Raw genomic sequence first — 18,807 nt, forward strand, 5'->3', positions numbered from 1 at the left:
TAAGGAAAATGATGCTGCTGCTGAAAACTAACTGGAAGAACTTGGGAAGGGCCGAAAGGAGGAAGGAGATGCCAGCCCCTAATATGTCCTCTAACCTCCCAGAAACCTTTATGCTAGAATCCATCTTGGCTGAAAGATGGAGTGTGCCACCAGGAAGTACCCTGAGTCAGATCAAATATGGGCAAAGCAAGATGACTGGGCAGAGACAACTTGGAAAGCTAACCCTATTACCCGTTAACACCCGGCTGCAAGCCACGCGGCAGAGCAGTTCTCCGGGCTTTCCTTACCTTGCTGCTCTCCACCTGGGTGCCTCTTCCCAATAGTCTTTTGCTTTGTCAGTTAAAAAAGCTTTTTCTTAAAGATCTGTATTTGTGACATCCTATACAACCTTGGCTATTATACTTCAAGCCAAAAGACAAAGAGACAAACATCAAATAAAGTGATCCAGAGCATCAGAGAGAAAGAGGAAAGTATTTTCACACATTGAAAATTTGAGAGGGTACATGACCAAAGCATTTTAAAACCAAAAACAAACAAAAAAGAGCTAACATAAACAGACTTAGTCAATACATGTCAGAAAATTACAGAAAAATTTGAGAAACTTTATAGAGAAATCACTTAAGAAAAGTTAAAAGCATTGTTCCTCTGAAAGAATATAAAATAGATTCAAGAAAAGCAAAGTGACACAAAGGTTTGAGATACAATGAGGGAGAGTTCCAGTCCCAGATTTCCCATTAACCGGTTGTGGGTTTTTTGTTTTTGTTTGTTTGTTTTTGGCTATGCTGGGTCTTTGTTGAAGTGTGCGTGCTTAGTTGCCCTGGGGTACATGGGATCTCAGTTCCCTGACCAGGGATCGAACCCATGTCCTCTGCTTTGGAAGGCAGATTTTTAACCACTGGACCACAAGGGAAGTCCCCCAATTGTGGTTTTTGAGACAATAACTTTACATCCCTAAGCCTCAGTCTCTTCATTTATAATACACAGGTTGGAAAAGATTCTCTTTAAAGAAATTTCCTCAGTGCTAACACTGAATATTCTCTTTCAAACGGGGCTGCAGTCCCAACAATCATGCCTAAGCTGATGATTTGCTAGGAGGACTCAGAAGACCAGGCATGTAGTTGTGTTCACAGCTACAATTTCTAACAGCAGCAGGATACAAATCAAAACCAGCAGATGGAAAAGGTAACAAGCAAAGTCTTGAGGAAACCAAGTGCAAACTTCCAAGGGTTTCTCAATGGAGTCATATATGATGCTGTTAACTAGTTTTAGCAACTAGTTATGACATGTGTAGAGTCCATCTTCCAGGGAGGTTCATTACTAGGCAAGCAGCGTTTTTACTGGAGGCCAGCCTCACCACGTAAACACTCTTTAGCTAGCACTACCAAAATTCCAGACTAGAGGAAAGCAGGTGTTCAGCGTAACAATTTGTAGAAAGGACTGGCTACGAGACAGGCATCTGGGAACTTGACTGGTAAACAGTTTCCTCCACTGACACAAAAGTTTCTCTAAATAATAAGAGTGGCTTACTGTCCCTAAACTGTCTGTGCAACCAATATGAATTATGCAGAACTCTGTTTTGTCCTTGTATGCAGGAAAGAGTTAACACAGCAGACCTAAAGACTAGCCTTTATGGAGCTAGCAAGCAGCACATTTTAGGTAAGAAAATAGATAAGTCAAGAAAAATTTAAAGGAATGAAAAAGAACTAAAAGAGACAGAGAAAGCAGCGATCATTTGAACATGCTCTGGTGATATTAACTAAGTATGCAAGAACAAAACAAAACAAAACCACTCTTAGTCCTTCTCAAGTAAGATTCTCCCTCAAATAAAAGCTCCCTAGAAAACTCAGAAGTCCACAGTATATTCTCCTTCTTTAGAAGGCAATCATCTCAGCACACAGTCCCAAGAACAAATTCCTACTCCCCACAGGTGGAAGGCAGGACAGAATAGATTTCAATTTTGATTATGTCACCAAACTAGCTCTTTGACATTCTCAAGTTTAATTTCACCAAACAAGTCGCAAACATCTAACCATGGCAAATGTTTTCTTTTCAGCTGATCTCTGTTTTGCAGAACCACATATATCATCTAAAACTCAAGCAATTACTTACTTCTCTCCTCAATACAGACACTCCAGAAATGAGTTCTCCACATGTGGACATTGCTTTTCTTTAGAAACACACCTCCTAAAACTATATTCTAGACAATTTACACTGGTTTTAGACACACTTTTTATATCTTTTCCCCACGTCTTATAAAACAACCTATTCCAGGCTGCTTCTTTCCCATTGAGAAACACAGTAAATCAGAAAGAGAAAGATAAATGCATTTATATGGAATCTAGAAAGATAGTACCAATGAATTTATTTGCAGGGCAACAATGAAAAAATAGACATAGAGAACAGACTTATGGACATGGGGAGCAAGAGGGAGGAAGGAGAGGGTGAGATGTATGGAGAGAGTAACATGGAAACTTACATTACCATCTGTAAAACAGAGAGCCAATGGGAATTTGCTGTGTGACTCAGGGAACTCAAACAGGGGCTCTGTATCAACCTAGAGTAGCGGGACAGGGAGGGAGTGGGAGAAAGGTTCAAAAGAGAGGGGACATACGTATACCTACGGCTGATTTATGTTGATATTTGGCAGAAAACAATAAAATTCTGTAAAGCAATTACCTTTCAATTAAAAATAATAAATAAAATCAGGGGAAAAAAAGAGACAGAACTGTCTTCTTCCAAAATAACCCCTTTAGGTAAAAATGTCACAAAATAATCCCTCAGTAACAGTTTCAGTGACTTCAAACCATGAGCAAGTTTTATTTTTCAGTTTATTCTAATCCATTGAAAAATAAGTCCTTCTCCCCACCATTCCAATTAATTGCTAAAGAAATGTATGTTAAAGGAGGAAAGCTGAAATATATGTTAAATGAGAATCAAGGCAATCATAACGAAAACCTTGAAAGCCAAGATAGACACAGCTGTAATTTTCTATGGCAATTTGAAAGCACTGAATCACTAAATAAGCAGTCAGTATATATTCGTAAAATTAAGCCATTAACTTCAAATAGGAAACATCCTTCATCCCAGTCTCTATGTTGAGAGCACCTTTCCTTAAGAGCATTTTTACATATCCTCATTTAAAAATTTTTCTTTATAAAAAAAAATGTTATTTGTAGAAATTTTGGAAAATTCAGAGTAAAGTTTTTTAAAGTTACTGCAATTTACTACTTCATTTATTTCCAAGCAGAAAGTATTTATGAAACAGAAAGTATTGTCATTTTTAAAATAAGGAAATCCATAAGAACAGGAGAGTAAAAGTATTACTCTAGAATAAATTACAAGTACTCTGTCTACATATGTAGATTCAAAATTTGGATTGAACATTAATGAGAATCAGAGACTGGAAAAATCCCTTCAAACTGGAACTTCAGGGAGAACCCCACTAAAATGACAAGATCAGAACTGACTCTGAAGACTGAGTAGAGCTTGGGGTGGAAGGTCAGAAAGAAAGAGGTAAACAAATAACATCAAGAGAGCCTAAAAAGACAAGAGCAGTACTGACTGCTAGCTGTGAACATTAGAATCCAGGCCAGAGAAAATGCTATTCAGATAGGGAAAAAGAAAAAATTATCTTGACCAAACAATCTAGGAAAAACCATCTCTTTCTACTGCGACATGATCAAACCTCCTGAAAAACTATTCAGGATAATTTTTAAAATAATTCATTCTAACTTTTGAAAATTAGGAACAGAGATAAATTTCCATTAAGAAAATCAAATTCTTTATTCTCATGCAATATGACACAAATCTTAAGATGTTTAGGCTAGAGCTGATAAGTTTATTCATTTCAACTTTTTGAACAAAGTAATTTTTAAGACCCCTGATAGGATATGACAATTTTAGAATCTCATGTTAACTAATAGCTTTAATCTGCCCTCCTTGAAGAATCCTGGAAAGTAAACCATCACATTCATCTTGAACTGTAATTCACTTCTACCTTCTTTTAATAGCTAAAAAAAACGGTGACAACTAGAATTTGGATTATTGGCCGTAAGTATGAATCAGCCTTTTTTTATTTTGTGGGCATCACAACTTTCTACCTCCAAAGTATTCTGAAATACTCAGCTTCCAGTTTTTAGGGTCAGGGTTTCTACTTCGGTGTCAAAAAATAATCCTGATAAGCAAATATCTGAATAGTATGATGACTTCTGTATTAGCCTTACTAATCATAGAATATTACAAATTGGTTGTCTTATTTCTTCTTTACCTGTTCCTCAGGCCTGTTCCATTGCCACAGCCCCCTCCAACCAAAGTCTGTAAAGAAGGTAAAGCTGCACGGCTTAGCTGCTGCCGACTAGGGCCCCTCCTTCCACCGGGCATGTCCGGGAACCAGTCTGCTTCCAGTGCCTCCTATAGTTGCAACCCAGGTTAATGGCTGTCAGCCTGTTTCAACGCTGAACAAAAAGAGACATTTAAATATCAGTTTGCTATCTTTAAAGTAGGCAATGTAACAAAACCACCAGAAAAACTAAGTAAGCAGACCATGTAAAAGAATGCTCCCAAGGTCTATCACTGACTTCATTCTAACGAAAGGACTACTCAAGACTACAGTGGGTCAGAAGCCTAAGTCCTCGGCTTTGTTCAGCATTAGAGAAGTCACACTTGTGTCTTTCATCAGTAGAGTTGTTCTACATGAAAGATTTTACCATCAGTTTACAAGAAACACTGAATACATACAGTTCCAATACAGACGTGGTATTTCACAGTAAGCCCCTTGAAATACGAGAGAATCAGTACTGTCCAAAATGTTAGGTTTTGTTATCAGGGGATCTAGATTCTGAGATCAGCTGTATCATTTATTATCTGACTCTGAGGCATTTAACCTCTGAGTCTGTTTCCTCATCAGAAAAAAAAGCATTCCTTGTCCTACAGAGGCGGTTGTCAGAACTGACAAAGATGGGTTAAAGTACATCAGAAGGTCTTTTGACTCTTTAAAAGTAAAACTGTTCAAGTGCTATCTCCATATGTTAGAGTGAAAATATTGTAAAGAGATCAAGGAGATGCCCATTCTAGAAAAACTGATGTAAAATAGTTTAGAAATTACTGAAACTGCAGGATTAAAAGTAATACATAAAAACCCTCAATAAAAATAAACTGTGCTTTCATTAATCTATGGAAAAACTATGGTTCTGTCAATATGAATACCAAGAATCTGCTTCCTGAACAATACAACTTAAAAACTGAAGAATGACACCGTGGAAAAACCCTGGTTTTCAAACTTTACAGCAGATATTCTGTTCCCTATTCCTAACAGCTCTCGGCTGCAGACTAACAAACGCCAAGTGAGACAAAGCGTTCAAACCACTGGATGTAAGGGCAGCTGGTCCTTGCTCAATTAACGAGCAAAGGAAAAGAAAAGTGTAGAGCAAAAAATTGGAATGGAAGAAGGCGAGGGGATGGGGTGGTGGAAGGCGGGCAGCGGGAGAACACAAACTCAAAAGACTGGCCTCTATGAGGGGACGACAAAGCGGTCCCCGCCACGCAACCTGGAGGGCCGAAGCAGGCCCGGGACAATCGGACAGCGCGGCAGCTCGGATATACTCACGCATGGAGGAGGCCAGGCCAGCGGGGCGGGATCCCTGGAAGGAGGCGGCGGTTTTACAGCTAGACCCCAAGCAACAGAACTCCCTGCCCACGTTGAGGCGCTGCAAACCAGTTGCTTGTCTGTGCGTTGTCCCCTCACGGAGAGTCGAGAAAAGGTGTCCCGGCTTCGGGCTGCCAGACCCAGACCCTGAGTCAGTACCAGAATCAGAGCCAGAGCCAAAGCTAGAGGCAGAGGCCGGCCCCGTCAGCACTCATCCTCAGCCTCCATTACCGGGGAGCTGAGCAGACGTGGCAGCGCACGCCGATGACGTCAGCTCGGCGACGGCCGGCCGCCCGCCCCAGGAACGGCAAACAAGCCCCCGGAACTACACAGCTGCCCGGGGAGTGAGCGCCCGGCCCCCTTTTGCGTGCACCTGCGCAGTGGAACTCGCCTTCTCCGTGGGTCTCGCGATCTCTCCTTCCCAAGCCAGCGTTGAAGACGGTATTTCCTCCCTGAGCCTAAGTCGCCAAGCCCCGACGATATGCGGACAGCATGCTAGGGTCCTTCCTGTTATCTCATGGACTCCTAGTAACAACCGTGTTCAAATTATCAATTCCCTTTTTACAGATGGAGAAGGTTCAGTTCAGTTCAGTCGCTCAGTCGTGTCCGACTCTTTGCGACCCCATGAATTGCAGCACGCCAGGCCTCCCTATCACCATCTCCCGGAGTTCACTCAAACTCACGTCCATCGAGTCCGTGATGCCATCCAGCCATCTCATCCTCTGTCATCCCCTTCTCCTGCCCCCAATCCCTCCCAGCATCAGAGTCTTTTCCAATGAGTCAACTCTTCGCATGAGGTGGCCAAAATACTGCAGTTTCAGCTTTAGCATCATTCCTTCCAAAGAAATCCCAGGGCTGATCTCCTTCAGAATGGACTGTTTGGACCTCCTTGCAGTCCAAGGGACTCTCAAGAGCCTTCTCCAGCACCACAGTTCAAGAGCATCAATTCTTCAGCACTCAGTTTTCTTCATAGTCCAACTCTCACATCCATACATGACCACTGGAAAAACCATAGCCTTGACAAGGAGACGTCATTTAAAGTCAGTGCTAAGCAAAGGCGATCAAGACATAGTTGTGCGTCAGCAGCCAGTCGTGAGCTTCTTGTATGTTGAGAAAAGTACTAAATGGATGCTGGAGTTACAAAAGTGAATACCACAAAGGGCCCACAGTCTAGTGGAAGAGACAAGACACCAGGAAAATTACAATTTATTACAATAAATGTAACATAAAAAGTATTTCCAAGGTCCAGAGATAACAGGCAAGACAGGGCAGGCAATAAGTTCTGTGCAATGGTGGTGGTGGCGGTCCCAAGAAAATCTTCACAGAGAGCTTGGGGTTTAAAAGACAAGACTGCAAGGATGAATAGGGAATTTGTGGGAGAATAACTTCCTATTACTAGTAAAGGAAGTGTTCAACAGAAAGGTAAGAAGGAGGGCAACATCAGTAGTGAATTCAGAAACTGTCTATGTTTTGATGTTAGCAGATGAGTAAGTATCAGTGGAATACTTGGCGTGAGATCTCTCACTTTGCAGATTTTAAGCATCTTAGGAGAAAACCTTATCCAGCATATGATTAGTTAACCTTTACTGAGAGGTTTTTTTTGTTTGGTGCCAGACACTAGACTAATAGCTTTACATATTTGATTTAAATCTCAATATTTTGATAGTATTCCTGTTTTTTACAGAGAAAACTGAAGGTAAGAAAAATAACTTGTTGAAACCTAGCCAATATTATCCAGCTAGTAAGTGACAGACCCAAAGTTTACAGCCAGAATGGCCAATATCAGAACCACTAGAGTTAGTAATATTCCTAAGTATTCTTACTGTCCTTGTGTACCACAGAGCTTGCTTTCATGCAATATAGATGATTACATATTTTCATTGTATTCACCAGTAGGATTATGATACATTTCTTTTCAGTATCAACTACTGCTTGGTACTCTGAAACTCTCTGCCGCTTTTCCATTGGCTCACCAGCGTTCATCTTTCATTCAGCAATTATTTATTTAGTGCCTGTTATGTTCCAAGCACTGTGCTTCTGAATAAGATATGTAACTGCTCTCCTGAAGCTTATATTCTGAGAGAGACATTTACTTAATATCAATTTAATACTGTTTTTATGTGTTATGTACCAGACAAATAAGGGGGTAAGATAGAAAATTAGGGTGCTGTTTTGAGGGGAATCTGTCTGAAGGAATGCCATTTCAGCAGAAACTTGAATGTTGGGAAGGAACCAGAGATGCCAGGATGAGAGAGAAAAACAATCCAGATGGAAAACAAAACTTAGGCAGAGATTCTAAGGTGGGTTAGAACTTGGCATGTGTGAGAAACTCACTGTAAAGCTGTATAGCCAGATTATGGTGAGCATGATATGACTTTGAAGACACACTGAGCTTGAACGTGGAGGGTCTTTTATTAAACTGTAGTGTTTGCATTTTAAATTAGTGACCATGGCAAAGGCCTAGAAATCTGTGGTTTTCTTAATTCCCAGGAGAATTCTAACACTCATTCACATATAGCAACCACTGGAAATAAAATCTTACCAGTTAAGGAAATGAAACAAGTAATATTTAAATTCATGTGTACCTTATTCCTCCTGTGTAGAGGGCTCACTTACCTCTCGATCTCTCACTTCAAATATAAACATTGTACAGTTGCAGAAAATATGATTTATTTTCATTTCAAAGACCTTATAGCATGAAGTGATTTCCATCATCTTCTGATCACAGAAAACTGTAATTGTGGAAACTAAGCTATTTTATTAGAGTTTCTATAATTGTTCTCCACTATATTCATTTTAAACTAACTTTGAAGGGAAGGATGTTTGTTTTCCACTATATTCATTTTAAACTAGCTTTGAAGGGAAGGTTATTGTGTTCATCTATGTAGTACCTTGCTTGGTGGGCTTTTGATTAATTATTAACTTTGAAGTATTGCTCACCTTCCTGGAAGTAGAAGAAACTGATTCGTTTTCATTTGGATTCCTAAAGGCTTGTAAGATACAGTATTAAGGATTCATTTTCTCCTCTTCCCCGCTCACCCAAAATGAGTTAGCCATTCCTAACTAATCAACATTATTTTATCTTCCACCATTCCTCAACATGCATCCTAAATGCTTCACTACCATCAACCCAGGTTCTATTCCCATCTGCAAATTATGGCTTCCCCTCTTTCAGCATCTCTAGCACAATATTCATGAGCAGCAACATCTCCTTTTCTTCAGCCTGGAATACAATATACCCTTCCTGCCTCTTTCTCCAGATTTCCATATTGATCTTTCCCTCCACTGAAACCAGTAGCATTTAGTTATTGCCTTAAATTGTAAATAAGCTCCCGGGAAGAATATTTTTCTCCCTACTAGATCTAAATTCCTTCAGGGCACAGATCTCATCTTGTGTTTCCACAGAGCCTAGGGTGTCACCATGCACATTTTACACAATGGATACATACTTGGAACTGTATGATCACTGTATATGCCTAGACTTTACAGTATAATGTTGTACTCCGTTTTTGTTTTTGTTTTTTTGAGTCACTTCGACTGTTATAAAGTGCTATTACAAAGAGACGTGTGCTGTATACTATTTGCAATCATTTGGTGTCTAACAGTACTGTAGACATACAAGTGCTCAAATCTATGCTATTTAGTAAAAAAAAAAAAGAAGCAGTTTGAGGCCGTGGAAAGAACTGCTAGCCCAGGCTGTGCCACTCACTGTAAATCTTTGGATGAAAAAATGTTTCCTTTTTGGCTTTCAGTTTTTTGGCTGCGGAGAATAAGATGTTTTCAAGATGTTATAGAATGTAAAGGACAAATATGAGACATTTTTCCCCGGGGTGCCGTTTATTCATTCTCTCCTGAGATTCGATTTTATCTGAGAGATGCATATATATGCATATATTAAGAGCGCGAGTTCAGCTCTAAACAAACGAGCAGATCAGCGGCTGACTGCCTGCGCCGCCTTCCCAGAGAAGCTGCGCGGTTTGCTGGGCTCAGGACCAGGACCGGGAGGCCGAGAGGCGCTCTGCCGTCACTGCGCTGGGCGGCCCTCCGCCCACGTGGTGCGGCTCCTCGGCCATCTTTGTGCGGGGCTCCGCTTTCATCCGCGCAGCAGCCGGGACTCAGCAGTTGGGCGGCAGGCGATGGAGCTGGGTGCGCCCTCCCAGGTTTGGTTGTGGCTGCTTTTGCTACTCCTGCCCCCGGTGCCGGGCCGCGAGAAGGAGTCAGGTGCGCTCCGGACAGGGCCGGGCCCACCGCTGGGGCTCCGGGTCTGGCCGCGTTCCGGGGCGCTCTTCCGCGCCCCTCGCTCTCCCGTGCTGCCGGCGCCGCTGTCGTGCTGTGGCCGCTGCGGCGCAGAGCTGGGCAGCGGGCACGGCGGCTCTTCGGAGCAGAGAGTACCACTGGGTGTCCGGCGCTGCTGCTTCTGCCCAGAACCCTGGAGAGTAACCCATCCTCCAGAGTTCAGAGCGATAGTGGGTAGGGTAGGGCATGCCCACAATGGGTATGGCCCACGCTTGGCTACCCTGCACCTCCCTAAGACACACTGGGGGATAATTCGTGTGTGTATGTGTGTGTGTGTCTGTCTGTCTGTGTGTGTGTCTGTGTGTGTGTGTCTGTCTGTGTCTCCGTGTCTGTGTGTCTGTGCGTGTGTGTGTGTGTGTGTGTGTGTGCGTGCGCCGAGTGCTGGAGAGCTGTAGAATGAATCCTTCCTGGCTGTCCATTTCCACCAGTGGGATGAAAAGAGGGTGTCTAATAAAAGTTTTGGCTTTCTGTGGATTCCACTTACCTGCTGCTAGTGAATAAGAATACTCAGGGGTGTTTTGTTAACCTTCATTTTTTTTTCACTTTTTGAAGGTTCAAAATGGAAAGTATTTATTGATCAAATTAACAGGGCTTTGGAGAATTACGAACCATGTTCAAGTCCAAACTGCAGCTGTTACCACGGGTGAGTTCTTTTCTTTCACCCATCTTTAAGAATTTAGATCTTGTCAGGAGGAAATCCCCTAAAATCCCGCAGAGACCTTGGTTGCAGTGGTCAGAGAGCAGACTGGATCCCTGAGGTGGTTTTCTGATTTCTAGGGAATAAAAATACCCTGGGGTAGTAGAGGCCCAGGTGACCTCAGCATTGCCTATTAACTCCCTATCGGAATCTACTTGTTTGCATTCCCCGCTGGACTGAAAGCTGCTTGAGATCAAGGCATATGCCCTGCATTGGCTGTTGTATTCCTGGTGCTGACTCTCAGTAAGTGAAAGTCGCTCAGTCGTGTCCGACTCTTTGCAACCGCATAAACTATACAGTCCATGGAATGCTTCAGGTCAGAATACTGGAGTGGGTAGCCTTTCCCTTCTCCAGAGGATCTTCCCAACCCAGGGATCGAACCCAGGTCTCCCGCGTTGCAGGCGGATTCTTTACTAGCTGAGCCACAAGGGAAGCCCTACTCTCAGTAAGTACTCCATAAATACTGAGCATATTTTTAAATGAATCAAATTATGTTTCCTGTCAGTTATCTTTTGATGTATGCAAATTAAGGCTAGAGTGTGATGGTAGATTACTTTGAAATCAGCCTTACATTCTAGTGCCAGATTCAGGTCTCAGATCCAAGGCACTTCTCTAGATATCGGATTCCTTATCAGTTAAATAACAGAGTCCTTTAACTCCTCATTACGTTAGTTATTTTATAATTCCTCAAAAAATTCACCTGATGCATGTGATACTTAGTAAAAACTTGGTTGTACCAAGCCTTAAAAGGGATACAAAATAGTGTAATTCCTAGTTACTCCTGTCAGTCACACATACTGCTAGAGTATGTGGGGTGGTAGGGGCCAGACAGGCTAGAACGTAAGACTCGGTTTCAAGCTGTAAGGCATAAGCTGTGCCTTCTGTGGGATTCGGAGAAGGAAAGGTCAGTGGGACTGCAGTAACTGGGAGGACACAGGTGTGACATGAGTATTGAGGAATATGCATCAGGCAAGGGAGCGGTAGTCCCAGTGGAGGGAGGGGGAAGAGATGCTCGATACTGGCTTGCTTTTTCGTTTCTGTTGCTTTGTTGTTGTTATTTTAGGTTACCTGTGGTGCTTCTGGGAAAGAGGTTGCTCATTCCTGCTCCCTCTTCTTTCCCGAAGCTTACTATGCTCTCTAATACTAAGCCCAGACCTGCAGATAGGAAGAGGTGGGATGGTACCCCTCTCTTGGCCTGCTTTCCTTGATGATTCCCCTTCTTTTCCAGTGTCATAGAAGAGGATCTAACTCCTTTCCGAGGAGGTATCTCCAGGAAGATGATGGCAGAGGTAGTCAGACGGAAGCTAGGGACCCACTATCAGATAATTAAGAACAGATTATACCGGGAAAGTGACTGCATGTTCCCCTCAAGGTAAGAGCTATAAGGTACATATATCTTCTGACCTTATTGTTTACTTAATACTAATCCACCTGCAATGCAGGAGACCTGGGCTCAATCCTGGGGTTGGGAAGATCCCCTGGAGAAGGAAATGGCAACCCTCTCCAGTATTCTTGCTTGGAGAATTCCATGGACAGAGGAGCCTGGTGAGCTTCAGTCCATGGGGTCACAAGAGTCGGACACGGCTGAGCAACTGACACTCTAATATAGAGTCCAATTAAAGGGACTTAAAGTAAACCCTCACATTTCAGGAACGCACAATAGTGACATCTGTCTCCTCTTTCTTTGTAAGGCTGGGGTACATCACTGGTTGTACTGGATGTGGCTGCACCCCTTCTTCTCCAGATACAGCAGCTGCAGGACGCAGGCTCATGTTAACTAGTGTGAGTGAGCTGGGTTGAAGGAGAAGCGATGACTGTCAGGGGACAGCTATTGTTCTAGATACCAACTATTCAAAGAAAGGTGGCAGAAAGGTAAGAGAAATAACTAGGGCTGCAGATTACACAGGCCACACTAGGCAGGACTGGAGCTGTGAGAGCTGAAGTTCTTTATCAGTGGGCTACAGGCTGATGGGGAGGGTCACAGACTGAGCCAGGCAGCATTATTTACAACAAATAATAAACCTTCCTCGTTTGAGCATTTTTTTTTTTTTTTTGGTGCAGCTGCCTGGCTTGTGGGATCTTAGTTTCCAAAATAGGGATTGAACCCCATTTCCGGGGAAGTGAAGTGAGAGCTCAGAGTACTAAGCACTGGACCACCAGGGAATTCCTAGGAGTCCTTTTTTTAAAAAAAAACAACTCAAATCTTTATAAAATTACAAAGGCAGAGTATTCCCTTACTAAGATCTTTTTTTCTAAATGACGTTATGTCATTACAAGTAAACATGCATCTATTTGGTCACAAGGATTTATATTTTGTCATAATAACTTCATTACAAATTAGTGTATTTTTGCTGTCAAAAATACATAAAAACAACAACAGAAAAATATAAAGATCATTTAATATCCCATATTCTGAGGTAATCACAATTTTGGTTTTCAAGTGTCAGGGGCAAGTAAGGTGGTAGTGGGGAAAATCATTGAGATATTTTAAATAGACATTTGTTTCATTACTTGGAGCAATAGTAGAGACTTTAACTATAAATTATGAGTATAGAGGAATTTGTGATTTCTACAAATGAGAAAGAAAATATGAATATAGATCTTTTTGGACTTTAAAAGGTTTTCCAGTGTTTGATAGTTAGCTGAACAATCTCTGGATCAAATTAAATTGTGCTCTTGAAGTTTCTGCAAGGCATTTATTCCTTACTCCAGATCATTGTGGTCAGAATCTTGAGCTCTTAGAAGTATTCTTAAGAGAGGATGGGACCTTTCATTGGCAATAAAATAGTCTGGAGTTCTAATACACTGAAAGTTCCCTACCCCAACTACATACACAGCTTAAGAATTGAGAGTTAAATAAAAGAGAAACAAAAGAAAATATTTAGAACCTAATGAAATGGACACAGTTGTGAAATATCTCAGACTCTTATCTGGGCAAAAGTAGTATCTTTCTAGGTCTAGATACTTTTAATTCACCTAGTTTGAGAAATATCAGTGACATTTAAAGAATTCAGTTCTGAACAAAAGGACATGTAAACTCAGCATTTCAAGGATGAGCTGAAAGATTTTGCTAAGGAACTGGAGCACCATCTAATTAACCCTGGAGATGCATCATTTCAAAGATAGGGAATAGTGGTATTTTTTAAAATAATAGCTTTAGTGAAGTATGGTTGACATAAATTGCACATATCTAAAGTGTACAATTTGATACATATATCAAAATATGTATCTCATATATATATTGATATATATATGTATCTCATATATATATCAAATATATATATATATATATATATATATATATTTGTAGCCAAGATAATGAACCTGTCTGTTACTACAAAAGTTACCTTGTGCCCCTTTGTGGCCCTTCTTTCCCCTTTTCCCTGTCATGCCTTCCTCCTGTCTTATCCCTGTCATGCCGTCCTCTTGTCCTATCCCTGTCCTCAGGTATCCACTGATTTGCTTTCTCTCATTATAGATTATTTCCTTGGATTTTATATAAATAGAATCATACAGTATGTGATAGAGTGCTATTTTAAAAGCCAGGTGTGAAAGAAAATAACAAATGTTTTAGCTGTTAACATGTAAATGTAAATACATGTCAATGTATTATTGTAATAATATGTAATAATGATTATTATATAATTAATAATATGTAATAAAATGTAATAATACATTTTTAAACTTTGTAACTAGTAATTCTTTTAACATCGAAAGAGTATTATATGCTGCTGCTGCTGCTGCTGCTGCTAAGTCGCTTCAGTCGTGTCCGACTCTGTGTGACCAAATATTTGGTTAACTCAAAAGTATATACAGTGATGCCCTCCACCATACTACTAGTCCCTGAGTCTTCCTCTCAAGAGACGACTACAATTGTATATCCTGCCAGAAATAATCTGCATATACAATTGTCCAGATTCACCAGCAAACCAGAATATGCTGTATCTTCTGTTCTGCAACTTACTTTTCCTTTCTATGTATCAATAGATTTTGAAATTGTTCCATAGGAGTAGTACATGGAGAACTCTTTCATAGCAGCATAAAAACCCCATTGTATGGATTTCTTTGTTCAGTCCTAAATCAATGGATGCTTAATTACTCCACATCTCTCCCCTTTAATTTTTTCCCCCTTTAATTTTTGACTAATGGAAACAGTGCTGCAGTGAACATTCTTGAACTTAGACTTTTGAACACTCATGCTGAGTCGCTTTAGTCGTGTCTGACTCTTTGTGACTCCATGGACTATAGCCCGCTAGGCTCCTCTGTCCATGGCATTCTTCAAGCAAGAATACTGGAGTGGGTTGCCATTTCTTCCTCCAGGGGATCATCTCGACCCAGGGATTGAACCCGCATCTCTTGGGTTTCCTGCATTGGCAGGCAGGTTCTTTATCAATAGCACCACCTGGGAAGCCCCTTTGTAAATACATCTACAGTATAGAAGTAAAGTTAATTAGGCAAATAAAGTGTTTTTAAATCTCAATAAATAGAAGCAAATTGTCCTCCAAAGAGGTTGTGTTTACACATTCACCACCCTCTTATCACATGCTCAGAATAGACCTCACACACTCAGTAACACTATGTATTATCAGGCTCTTTTGATCTTTGACAATCTGATTGGTAGAAATAGGCAATGGCACCCCACTCCAGTACTCTTGCCTGGAAAATCCCTTGGACAGAGGAGCCTGGAAGGCTGCAGTCCATGGGGTCGCTAAGAGTCGGACAGGACTGAGCGACTTCACTTTCACTTTTCCCTTTCATGCATTGGAGAAGGAAATGGCAACCCACTCCAGTGTTCTTGCCTGGAGAATCCCAGGGATGGGGGAGCCTGGGGGGCTGCCGTCTGTGGGGTCGCACAGAGTCGGACATGACTGAAGTGACGCAGCAGCAGCAGCAGCAGCAGCATGTAGCTTCACTAGATTTTTTCTTTTGTCATGTTGATACTTTTTAGTTGAAATATATTTAACATATAATGTGTAAGTGTAAGGTGTATAACATGTTAATCTGATAAGTTTATTTTAATATTATTTCTATTGTAGCAACAGTAAGCACCTCTATATCCTGTCACATAATTATTTTCTTTTTTAATAGTGGAAATGATTAAATTCTAGTCTCAAGTTTGATAATTATCATACCATTTTGTTATCTATATTCGCTTTACTGTGCATTAGATCCCTATGGCTTATTTATTGCTCCTTGTAAGTTTGTTCCCTTAAACAACATCTGTCTATCCCCTCCTTCCCCAGCCTCTGATAAGCACCATTTTATTCTGTTTTTATAATTTTGGCTTTGGGGGCATTTATTTGTTAGTAGTACAGTTGACCATCTTTTCTTATGTTTATGAATGATTGATATTTAGTTATCACCCTACATATAAATCAGTCATTATCACGCTGCCAGAAAATTTTGGTCAGACCTTGGAATGTTGCTACCAGTACTGTGCTGGTCTGGACCTCAAGGATGGGGCAGGAAAGTTAGCTTTCAGTGTATACTTACTTCCTTTCCAGAAATCATTTTAGAAAAACTGTTCTGAAAGTTATGTTACAATTTTTGTGATTATGTACCTGGCACTCTTTCTGGCTTGCAAAGTTGCTCTTGAGAATGTTCTGTATTTAGGTTGAAGGTAATGAAAGGTTCTTTATCCTTCCCCATAAACTACGAGACTTAGTTATGGTGGAAATAAAAATAATGTCCTTGTGAGACGCAAAGCCCAGGGGACATAATTAGAAAATCAGCTTTTCCAGCTCCTATCAAAATTTATATCTTGCTTACTAACTAAACTATTCCATGTAGGAGAAATAAATGCTGGAAATGAAAAGAGGAGAGGAAGTGATAGGAGTAGCAGTAACATTCCCATCAAACTTAGGATGATTTAGTTGGAGAATTTTATTATTATAAGCTGGAGAAGCTTAGCCAGGAAAGATAACTTGCACCACATGAAAGAGTGGAATAGTCCTTTCAGAAGCGTTGCTCTCAGGACACTTTGCAGGAGACTGATGATCTGAGTGCTGGCTTGTTTTACCTTGAAAGTGTCGGTGGGACCCTGCCTTGTCTGAGAGCAGGCATTGCTCTGGTGAAGTTGTGGTATTTCTGGTTAACAGGTGTAGTGGTGTTGAACACTTTATTTTGGAAGTTATTGGGCGCCTCCCTGACATGGAGATGGTGATCAACGTGCGAGATTATCCTCAGGTTCCTAAATGGATGGAGCCTGCCATTCCAATCTTCTCCTTCAGTAAGGTAAGTACAGAAAGGGCTGTCTGAGGGGATGGAGGGTGGTCTTCTAGGGCATAAGCAGGAGATGACTGAATGTGGCAGAGTCTGATGGGTAATGGTGAGGATGAGGTCTGAGGTCCCAAAGCGGGTCTGTGTCCCTGTTAGCTTCACAGTCATTGAATGATAAGACAGAGGAGAAGGAGGTGAGGACCTGTAAGTGATAAGTATGATTGCCTGGGGTCTTAGGGCTAAGGGTGGAGGGTGAGGAATGAGAGAGGCCTGAGGAACCTGTAAGACATTGGAGGTGGGGTTCAGAGAACCTGCAGAGCATGGCAGAGAGTGACCTAAGAAAGCTCATGGACTTTGAACAAAAATATTTGTTGAGCTCCTACAATGTATATATCACCCATGCTATTGGGTATCATCTGTCTGGCCACTGTATCCCAGGGTCCCAGGCTAATGGTCAGACTAAAGGTGCTCAAATAACCACACAGTTTGCACCCAAACAGTGCATGAGGGGATAGGTCTGAGATGCCTGAGGGGAACATGTGAGAGGGTGATCTTCAAGTAGTTATGGAGAGATGGGAGTACTAGGACATTCTTGTGGGCTTGGAGAATAGGGCACAGAGACGTTACTTTGCCGACTAAGGTCCGTCTAGTCAAGGCTATGGTTTTTCCAGTAGTCATGTATGGATGTGAGAGTTGGACTGTGAAGAAAGCTGAGCACCGAAGAATTGATGCTTTTGAACTGGGGTGTTGGAGAAGACTCTTGAGAGTCCCTTGGATTGCAAGGAGATCCAACCAGTCCACTCTGAAGGAGATCAGCCCTGGGATTTCTTTGGAAGGAATGATGCTGAGGCTGAAACTCCAGTACTTTGGCCACCTCATGCGAAGAGTTGTCTCATTGGAAAAGACTCTGATGCTGGGAGGGATTGGGGGCAGGAGGAGAAGGGGACAGAGGATGAGATGGCTGGATGGCATCACTGACTCGATGGACGTGAGTCTGAGTGAACTCCGGGAGTTGGTGATAGACAGGGAGGCCTGGCGTGCTGTGATTCATGGGGTCACAAAGAGTCGGACACAACTGAGCGACTGAACTGAATATCTTAGTGCTCAGCTTCTTGCAAATGGTGCATTAGCAGGAATGGGCCTTCATTCCCTAGAGACTAAATATGAAAGCACTTGGGGGCAGGGATGGGGAAGGCTAGAAGAGAGTGAATGGAAAATTCTATGGGAGAAGAGTAGGTTTGGGAAGACCCTCCGGACTTTGAGAAAGGGAACTCTGTTTCTGATTTGGTGTCTCCAAAGCAGAGGGACTTTTTATCTCCACTTTTTCTTTATCAGAGTTTACTTTCTCTCTAGACTTGTTTATTTCCTGTGTTGCAAGTGGGCTGAGGCCACATTGTGTTGCACATCCCATGGTTTAGCCTCAGTTCTCAAAAGTGCTTGGTCCCGTTATTTGTCATGAAGCCCTCTCAGAAGAGCAGATAGAGGCTCCCATGTAAGTCAGTAAGGGTTTATGTTTATTATTTATCTTGTTTTTTCTGTGGATAATCAAGTATTATCATCAGTATACTAACTTTCCTTTCATCTTTAATTCCTTCCCCCTGCTTCTTTTTTTTTTTAAACCAATGACTCCTAGTTTGCCAGGGAGGGATATTAGTCTGTCAGCTTTATAATAAGTATGCAGTTTCTTTTGAGCAGCTGTTATGCCTGAGGTGCTTGATGAATCACATACCATTTTTAAAATATTTGAAAGAAGGCCAACAGCATATTGCATATGTAATTCCAGTGGAAGACAATAGATTTAGAGGCTTATCAGTGGCCAGAATTTTAACAGAAGTAACCATATAGAGGTTTCAAATGGTTTCAAACTTTTTTCAAAAGGTGTGGGATAATACCCCTACCCTCTTTCTGCCCATCATTACTTTTGACCCTGATCAAAAAAGAAAAATAACCA

The 18,807-nt window shown here is 41.5% G+C and overlaps 2 protein-coding genes across 4 annotated transcripts in view; one reads left to right on the forward strand and one right to left on the reverse strand.

Annotated features, from left to right (window-relative positions):
* TMEM39A (transmembrane protein 39A) overlaps nt 1-5,884 on the reverse strand; it is a 29,743-nt gene extending 23,859 nt beyond the window's left edge. For both annotated transcript variants that reach the window (XM_015092459.3, XM_004002942.5), the window contains exons 1-2: nt 5,606-5,884; nt 4,268-4,454 (exon numbers count right to left, since the gene is read on the reverse strand). In XM_015092459.3, coding sequence (XP_014947945.1) covers nt 4,268-4,380 — 113 coding nt within the window. In that variant the 5' untranslated portion in view covers nt 4,381-4,454; nt 5,606-5,884. The remainder of the gene's footprint in view (nt 1-4,267; nt 4,455-5,605) is intronic.
* Nucleotides 5,885-9,715: 3,831 nt separating this feature from the next.
* The window catches only part of POGLUT1 (protein O-glucosyltransferase 1), a 30,099-nt gene continuing 21,007 nt past the window's right edge, over nt 9,716-18,807 (forward strand). Inside the window, exons 1-4 of one of the 2 annotated variants that reach the window (XM_004002943.6) lie at nt 9,716-9,865; nt 10,493-10,583; nt 11,866-12,009; nt 16,736-16,871. In XM_004002943.6, the coding sequence (XP_004002992.2) occupies nt 9,781-9,865; nt 10,493-10,583; nt 11,866-12,009; nt 16,736-16,871 (456 nt within the window). In that variant the 5' untranslated portion in view covers nt 9,716-9,780. The remainder of the gene's footprint in view (nt 9,866-10,492; nt 10,584-11,865; nt 12,010-16,735; nt 16,872-18,807) is intronic. The other variant, XM_042231801.2, reaches the window with a different exon arrangement.

Source organism: Ovis aries, chromosome 1 (assembly GCF_016772045.2).
Source record: "Ovis aries strain OAR_USU_Benz2616 breed Rambouillet chromosome 1, ARS-UI_Ramb_v3.0, whole genome shotgun sequence".
Classification (NCBI taxonomy): domain Eukaryota; kingdom Metazoa; phylum Chordata; class Mammalia; order Artiodactyla; family Bovidae; genus Ovis; species Ovis aries.